Source organism: Vulpes vulpes, chromosome X (genome assembly GCF_048418805.1).
Source record: "Vulpes vulpes isolate BD-2025 chromosome X, VulVul3, whole genome shotgun sequence".
NCBI lineage: Eukaryota > Metazoa > Chordata > Mammalia > Carnivora > Canidae > Vulpes > Vulpes vulpes.
The window spans coordinates 120,835,695-120,843,926 of record NC_132796.1 but is presented as its reverse complement, the minus strand read 5'-3'; the positions used below and the strand labels follow the sequence as shown (position 1 = coordinate 120,843,926).

At 62.2% G+C, this 8,232-nt stretch overlaps 1 protein-coding gene across 2 annotated transcripts; it reads left to right on the top strand.

Annotated features, from left to right (window-relative positions):
- Positions 1-5,616: 5,616 nt before the first annotated feature.
- Positions 5,617-7,958, top strand: EMD (emerin). Of its 2 annotated transcripts, none has more exons than XM_072744736.1 (6): positions 5,617-5,855; positions 5,939-6,046; positions 6,206-6,283; positions 6,513-6,646; positions 7,101-7,147; positions 7,227-7,958. In XM_072744736.1, exons 1-6 carry the CDS (start codon positions 5,774-5,776, stop codon positions 7,558-7,560), a joined length of 783 nt encoding a protein of 260 aa, XP_072600837.1. In that variant the 5' UTR covers positions 5,617-5,773; the 3' UTR covers positions 7,561-7,958. The 2 variants fall into 2 exon arrangements, with proteins under 2 accessions (XP_072600837.1, XP_072600836.1); XM_072744735.1 differs by having other exon boundaries at positions 7,074-7,147.
- Positions 7,959-8,232: the final 274 nt, after the last annotated feature.

Genomic DNA, 8,232 nt, shown 5'->3' with positions numbered 1-8,232 from the left:
TTTTGGCCGCACCCCCGCCCCGCGCCCGCCCCGCGCCCGCCCCGCGCCCGGCCCGGCGAGAAAGCCTTAATTGGTAAAATCGCCCAGGAGCCGGGGGGCGGGCGCGCCGTGAGCTCCAGCGCTCGGCCGCCCGGCGACGCCGCCACCCCCCGCCCGCGATGAGCTCACCGCCCGGCGAGGTCCGCCTGGGGGGGGGGCTCGCCTCAAGATCCCGCGGGGTCTCGGGGCCCACGACTCAGCCCAGCGGCCAAGGCCACGCCCTCCAGGGAGCCGCCCACAGTCGCGGCCCCCCGCATTTGCCCCAAGCTGGGGCGGCGGGGCAAGTGGGGCTCTGCCCCCTGGGCTGGCGGGGCTGCGGTGGGGTCGCGCGGCAGGCCGTTGCAGGTGTGCACTGAGCTCCTGGCGCCCGCAGGGCCGCCGCGGGCAGGGACCCGAGGAGCGAGCCCCTGCTGGGTGCCAGGCCCGGCCTGGGAGCCCCCTGCGGACCACGACTGGGTGCAGCCTGCAGTGCGGGAGGGCGCCGTGGCCGCGGCCCGGTACTGCTGACCGGGTGGGCACCTCCGCTCTCGCGCTGCCAGGCCCCCTTCCTCTTCCACAGGCCTACTTCTTGGTAGCTTCAGAGGCGGCTCAAATGTCACTTCCTCGGGGAAGGTCACACAAAGAAGTGTCATTTTAACATTTTGCCCACAACCCTCAGTGAGAACTACGGTTTCTGTCCCGAGCCAGTGGCGTTCCCTTGCCGGTGGGAGAGTCCTCACCCTCGCACACACGCGCGTGGACGCAAACAACTGAAATAAACGTTTCACAAAATGAGACTTTTCCTAAGTACCTGAAAAGCACTCTGACCTTTTTTATTCTTTTCTACTTCATTAAAAGGGAGGAAGAGGGGCGCCTGGGTGGCTCAGACGGTTGAGCGCGGGACTCTTGATCTGCGCTCAGGTCAGGATCTCAGGGTCCTGGGATGGAGCCCTAGGTGGGGTTCTGTGCTCTGTGGGCAGTGGGCTTGGGGTTCTCTCTCCCTCTGCCCTACACCCCCCCCCACGCAGGTGCACATTCTCTCTCCCCCCTAGTAAATAAATCCAAATTTTTAAAAAAGATTTTATTTACTTATTCATGACAGACAGAGAGAGAGAGACAGAGAGAGAGAGACAGAGAGGCACAGACACAGGCAGAGGGAGAAGCAGGCCCCATGCAGGGAGCCCGATGTGGGACTCGATCCCGGGTCTCCAGGATCACACCCTGGGCCAAAGGCGGCGCTCAACCGCTGAGCCACCCAGGCTGCCCTAAAATTTTTAAAAAAAAACAAAAAGGGAGGGAGGGAGGGAGGGTGAAGCTGGTGGTAGCTGCCGAACGCACTGGGCTAGCCACCTACAGTCTTAACACTACAGGAGGGCGCCGTTGGCCCCTAAGGCCCCCAGACATTCACTGCCACCTTTGCTAGCTCTACTGGTGATGGCCTTTCCACCCACACCCACAGTGGCATCTCCTAGGAGGGTGGGGGTCTCCTGCTGCTCCCTCTGGTGGGAACCCCCCCACACATACTGCTGGGGAGGGCAGTGCTTTGCGTCACTCGATGGATGAGCACAGATGGGCAGGAGGCATTCGGGCCTGTGGGGTAGCTGTGCTGGAGCTCACGGCCAAGGCTGTCCTTCAAGGACTGAGGCCCGCCCTACCACAGACATTACAACCGGAGCCACTGCAACAGGTGGGGGGGCACGAGGGAGGCTCCAGCCACATGGCTGGACCATGGGACCCCCACCCCCGTTTGAATCCTTTTTTTACACCTACCCCCCTCCCTTCCCCTCCACGTGCAAGCCAGAAAGGCAGGCAGCTCTTGATCTCTCCTTCCTCCCGGCTTAGGGGGAGCGAAGCTTTGTACGGCACCCACGGCACCCACGGCTCTCTGGTGAAGATCAAACGAAATTACAGGCTTTTTTCTCCTTGCGTTGAAGGTTCTGGAAAGCCACTAGAATCAGCTCCATTCTTGCCACCAAGGCAGGTGAATCTCCACCTGGCCGTGTCAGTAGTACCAAGATGAACCAATGTGTTCTAGAATTGGAACACAGGGCGTTCTTTGAGAGGCGTTTAGTCAGCTAACCATTCAGTGTTTTATATTGATTGAGACAATCTTCCACATATTAATTTTCACAACACTCATGATCTTACAACTTTTGTTACTCTCTGAGCAACGTTTCTTTCTCTTTTTAAGAATATTTTATTTACTTATGCACGAGAGACACAGAGGCACAGACACAGGCAGAAGGAGAAGCAGGCTCCCTGCGGGGAACCCGATGACAGGGGCCAGCATTGCAGAAGAAGGCGGGACTCGATCCTGGGACCTCAGGGTCACACACTGGGCCGAAGGCAGACGCTCAGCCGCTGAGCCACCGGGGCGCCCTCTGAGCAATGTTTCAGTGCATTTGAATACCAGCAGGTAAAATCCAAAGGATCTTTGACATCCTTGAAAACTTCAGTTTTTAAAAAAATATTTAAACAATTTTTAAAGGACTTTATTTAAGAGGCAGCATGAGTAGGGGGAGAGGGAGAGGGAGAGGGAGAAGCAGACTCTCCACTGAGCAGGGAGCCCGAGGCCCTGAGGGGCTCAATCCTAGGACCCTGAGATCCTGAGCTGAGCTGAAATCAGGAGTCTCTGAGCCACCCAGGCGGGCCAAAGAGTTAAGTTTTGTATCAAACTAAAGTATTAAGAAGATTCTGATTTTAAGGAAAATGTTAATTGCTCACTGAACAATCTTCTCCTTGGACACGAATCCTGAGAATCCTGAGAAATGTGCTTGAGTTGATACATTTCCTTTAACCTTCAACCCTGCTGGGAGTCTAAGTTACACTGTATACTGCTTAGAACCATTCCCATCCTTAAAAGAGAAACTTTTTTCTTTTTTTTTTTTTTTTAAGATTTTATTGGGGTATGCCTGGGTGGCTCAGCGGTTGAGCGCCTGCCTTCGGCTCAGGGCATGATCCCAGGGTCCTGGGATCGAGTCCCACATCGGGGAGGGGGACTGCTTCTCCCTCTGCCTGTGTCTCTGCCTCTGTCTCCGTGTCTCTTATGAATAAATACATAAAATCTTTAAAAAAAAGATTTATTTGGGAGGAAGAAAGCACACACGCAGGGAGTGGGGCAAAGGGAGAAGCAGACTCCTCGCTGAGCAGGGAGCCTGACTCAGGGCTCTATCCCAAGACTTTGGGATCATGACCTCAGCTGAAGGCAGGCGCTTAACCGACTGAGCCACCCAGTGCCCCAAAGGAAACTGTCTTTTTATTCTTGACTTGGAACCAGTGGTTTCCTACCTCTTCCCACCCTGGCTGCAGTTCCAGAAAAATTCTTCCTCTTATTTACCTGTGCACACCCTTCCCAGAAAGCCTCGCTAAAGGCTGAAGATTCCCCCCACCAGCCTCTCCGAGGACTCAGAACCCCCACTGGGCCACATCATCCAGGCTGTTGCCCTGAGAATTAGGACCCAGCTGTGGGAATGTCTGTGATTGAATTCCTGCACTAAAGGTCCTTGGGCAAGTGTGCTCCCTCTCTAGGCCCCCAATTCCTCCTCTTGGCGATGGCGGTGGTGCGGAGGGCCTCTTAGCTCCCGTGGTCAAGAGCGTGTCTGTTTTCGGGTGGTCTGAGCAGGTTTCCACTGCGGCGGGGCTGGACCTGGGCTACAGGTGCCCACGGGGCGGGCGCACGGAAGCATCACAGTTCAGCCTCCTGGTACCATCGATGGTGGGATCCCCATAGTGGGGCCATAGGTGGGACATAAAAGGCAGAGTGCCGAGGCAGGTGCTGGGGGAGGGGGTGCTCCTTGGGGAGAAGGCAAACCTAGAATTCCTTGACCTCATAAGGAAACAGCTTGGATCCCTACAGGGAGGGGTGGCATGGGGGAGGACTGAGCCTCTGGGACAGGGGCCAGCATTGCAGAAGAAGGCTTGGAGAGGTGCTGGGGAATCTGATCTTGCCAAAACTCCAAATTCCATGAGGCAGCCTCTGCGCGCCAGAGTCCAAATGCCATCTCCTTCCCTGCTCTGAAAGATAAGCAGCAAGTGCCTGCCCTGCCCAGGGCTGTCCTCCCCTTTACTGCCATGCACTTGTCGGCAGGCCCACGCACCTCCTCCTCCTATTTCAGGAGACGGAGCAGCTTGGCCTGTGCTCTGAAACCCCGAAACCCCGCCAGGGGCACGTCTTGAGTCTGTGTGTGTGTTCACACCAAGGCCCCATCTCACCACTCCCTGTGTAGCTTCCTCTTCTCCACCCTGTGACCCAAAGAGAACTGGTCTGTGACCCTCACCAGCTGGACCAGGATGGATCGGAGACCTGTCTCTTGTCCCTGTCACTAGCTATCATCTGATATCAAAGATAGCACCTCTTCTCCCCATGCTCCCAGTTCTGGGCTTCCGGGGTGGGGGGCGCTTCATTTGGACCCACATTCCCTGAGTTGGCTTCATTTAGAATATGATTGTCACCTCCCTTCCAATCCCTCCAGGAACAGCTCTTTGCGCCCAAGGCCCTAACCAATTCCTAATGACAGTGCAGGCTCTCCGCGGCCTTGCAACCTTGCACGCGCACCCGCGAGTATCCCGGGGCCCCCTGTGCTCGGCTGCGCCCCGAGGCCCACCCAGGCCCAAGCGCGCAGAGCCGGCCTGGCAGGTCGTCGGGGGCTGGAAGGCTCCCCGCCCCCCCAGGCTGCCCCGGGGACGCCCTGGACAGCAGAGGAAAGCCCCGGCGCCCCAGGTGGCTGGCGCGGGGGGTCGGGCGCACGCTGGCCGCCGCCCGCACGCCCGGCTCGGCCCCCTGCCAGCGCCCACGGGCACGCCCAGTGCCTTGCAAGGATGCCCGCTCCTGGGTGCCCGCGGCCTCCTGGCCCAGTGCCCCATTTCCTCCCGGGCGCAGTGGGAGGGAGGCAGAGAGGGAGGGTGGGAGGCGCTGGGGACCTGCGGGACGACGGGCGCAGGTGGAGAGCGGAGCGGAGCGGGGCGGGCACCGGGGGCCGAGGGGGCTGCTGCCCGGGCCTGGGCCCCGCGGCCCCGAGGGCCCGCTCTCGGGATCGGGGTCCCTTCCCGCTACGGCGGAGGCGCGGCCGGCCCGGGGCGGCCGGGGAGCGCGGGGTGCGGAGGGGGCAGGGGGCAGGGGGCTGCGGGACCGTCGGAGCCCGCGTGACTCAGGGAGCGCGAGCCGCGCCCATCGCGTCAGTCCTACGCCGCTTTCCTGTCCTGGCCGGTTTCTGCCGGTTCGACTTGCGTAGGCCCCCACCCCCGCCCTCCCGACCCCGACACGCCAGCCGGTGACGCCTCGGTCGCCCGCCCCGCCCCCACGTCGCGGCGAGCCCACGCTCGTCCCCCGCCCCCGCAGGCCCGGCTCCTCGCTCGAGCCCCGCCCCTGCGCGCCGGCGCGTGACGCCCCTCGGCCGGCGGGTCCCGCCCCTCCAGAGCGCGGCCCCGCCCCTCCGCCGCCGCCAGCCTATCCCGCCCGCTTGCAATGTCCGACGTCATGACGCCCGCCCCGCCCGCTCCCACGGTCCCCCGCTACGCGCCGGCGCCGCCCGCGGCCTGGTCCCGCCCCGCCCCGCGCGCAGTCCGCAGAGCCCGCGGCCGTGACGCGAGCGTGACGTAGGCGTGACGCGAGCGCTGCCGCTCCCGAGACGCTCGCGCCGCCCCCGCCGTGCTCGGAGGCAGCGGTAGCTGGGCCCGCGTCGCCAGGCCCGGGCCCCCCCAGCTCCCCGCCGCCCGCCGCCCGCCAGGCCGGGCCCCCGGGTCCCCGCCGCCCGCCATGGACGACTACGCGGTCCTGTCGGACGCCGAGCTGGCCGCCGTGCTGCGCCAGTACAACATCCCGCACGGGCCTGTCGTGGGTACGCGGCGGCGAGCGCGCCCCCTCCCCGCCCCCCCCGGAGTCGGCCCGCGGCCCTGACGCCCGCGTCCCGTGTCTGGCCAGGTTCCACTCGCAAGCTCTACGAAAAGAAGATCTTCGAGTACGAGACCCAGAGGCGGAGGCTGTCGCCCCCCAACTCGTCCGCCTTCAATTTCTCTTATCGGTTCTCGGGTGAGGCCCCCGCCCCGGATCTCCACCTGGCCTCCCAGGGGGACGGGGTTTGGGCGACGGGGGGCACGGGGTCCGGAGGGTGTGGCAGGGGCGGTGGTTGGGAGGGGCACGGGAAGAAGGGAGGGGAGCCGGGGGCAAATGGTCCTGCCCCCCCTTCAGACTTAGATTCGGCTTCCGTGGACTCGGATATGTACGATCTGCCCAAGAAAGAAGACGCCTTGCTTTACCAGAGCAAGGGTGAGGCTGGGCTGGGCGGGGGGGGGGGGGGGGGGGGGGAGCACCCTGCCACCCTTACCCCCTCCCTCAGGGCGCCTGGTGTTGGGGGGACCTGGGATCTCAAGCCCGTCATCCTCAGCAGCCCCAGAGGGGAGAGACTGTGCCACAGGCTCCCACGTGGGACTGAGATTAGGGCCAGGTGGGTGCCACCACTGTGCACCCTTCTACCGCTCTCCCCCCCCTCCCCAAGGCTACGGCGATGACTACTACGAGGAGAGCTACCTGAGCACCAGGACCTACGGGGACCCTGAGCCCGTGGGCTCCTCCAAGGGCTTCCGTCAGCCGTCAGCCTCACTCGCAGATTCGGACACCTTTCACCACCAGGTGAGCTGGCTGCCGAGCACCTGCGTACAACCTATGGGGTCATAGCTGGGCTTGGACAAAACCTGGACGGGGGGGCTGCTGGGGGCACGCGGTAGGCCCTGTGCCTCCCGAGAGGCGAGGTAAGTGCACACCTCCCTGGGCAGGGCCGTCCTTGGGGGAGTGTCAGACCTAACACTAGGGTACCTGGGACGTGCCGTGCACCCTGACCTGGGATCTAGGTTTGAGATCTTTCTCAGACCCCCCGGGGCAGAAAGTAAGGTGCAGGCAGCCAGGGTACCTGTCAAGTCGTGGAGTGGGTGACAAAGCCCTACCGGGCTAAGGCTGGGAACTCAGGAGAGTTTTGGAGGGAACAGAGTCCGGGTGTTTCAGCTGGGCTAGTTTGCAGTGAGGACGGGACAGGCTACAGGCTGCTGACCCTGCTGGCCAGTCCCCTCTCCCTGACTGTTACCTGCAGGTGCGCGATGACAGTCTCTTCTCTTCTGAAGAGGACAGCAAGGACAGGTGAGTGGCAGGAAGGGCCAGGCAGCGGGCGGTTCTGGGCGCAGGCCCCCTGGCTCACCTGCTGTCCTCTCTGCCTCAGGGAACGCTCCGGGTATGGCCGGGACAGCGCCTACCAGAACATCGTGCACTACCGCCCTGTTTCCAACATCTCCAGAAGCTCCCTGGGCCTGTCCTATTATCCCACACCCTCTTCCACCTCTCCCATATCCTCATCTTCATCTTCCCCCACTTCGTGGCTCACCCGTCGTGCTATCCGGCCAGAAAAGCAGGCCCCTGGGGCTGGTCTGGGCCAGGACCGCCAGGTCCCACTCTGGGGCCAGCTGCTCCTGTTCCTGGTCTTTGCTGCCTTCCTGCTCTTTGTTTACTATTCCATGCAGGCTGAGGATGGCAATCCCTTCTGGACGGAGCCCTGAGGGGCTGGCTTCGTGGCCAGCTGTTCCCGGAAGTCCTGGCTGACTGCCTTAGTAGTGTCTGCTGGGGGAGGGGGTGGGGGCTTTTCTGTGTGTTCTAGCTTCGGTGTGCTGGGCTTGGCCCAGGGCAGTGCTTGCTCCCCCTGCCTCGTTCTGCCCGGGAGGTGGCAAGCCCAGGCCCTCCGCGGCATGGCGGGCCCGGGCAGGCCTTCCTCTGGAGTCTCCTGGTCCTGCTTGCCTCTGATCCAGGGCCCAGGAGGGTGAGACCCTTCTCCTGGAGAGGAGAACATGGTTGTTGTCATTGCATGCCTCCTGTCTGTTGTCACCTCGTCGGGGGGGAATAACCCAGGCCACCCTGACTTTGTTTTCGTGGACACAATAAAAAGACCATTTATTTTTAACGTGTAGGCTCTCTTTGCTGGGAAGAACTTGGGCTGGGAGCCTCCAGGCCTTGGGTCTCCACGAGCAACATCTGGCTTTGTTCGCTCTCCCTTCTTGCTTTGGGGTTGGGGTAGGGATCTCATGCTACCCACGGGCACGTTTGTGCTTTACTGGTAGGGTTCGCTCCCTGACTCGTGACCCAAAGCCGCTGTTACTAGGCAAAGCGGCGTGCCCCCACGGGATGCGGAGAGCTCCCCCATAAATGCAGGCGAGGGTGAGTGCACAGCGCTGGCT

Excerpts from the sequence above, each read along its gene's own strand:
- EMD (XM_072744735.1), top strand. The coding sequence starts at position 5,774 with ATGGACGACTACGCGGTCCTGTCGGACGCCGAGCTGGCCGCCGTGCTG. Across the intron at positions 5,856-5,938 it reads CCCGCACGGGCCTGTCGTGG|GTTCCACTCGCAAGCTCTAC; the intron begins GTACGCGGCGGC and ends GTGTCTGGCCAG. Across the intron at positions 6,047-6,205 it reads TTTCTCTTATCGGTTCTCGG|ACTTAGATTCGGCTTCCGTG; the intron begins GTGAGGCCCCCG and ends CCCCCCCTTCAG.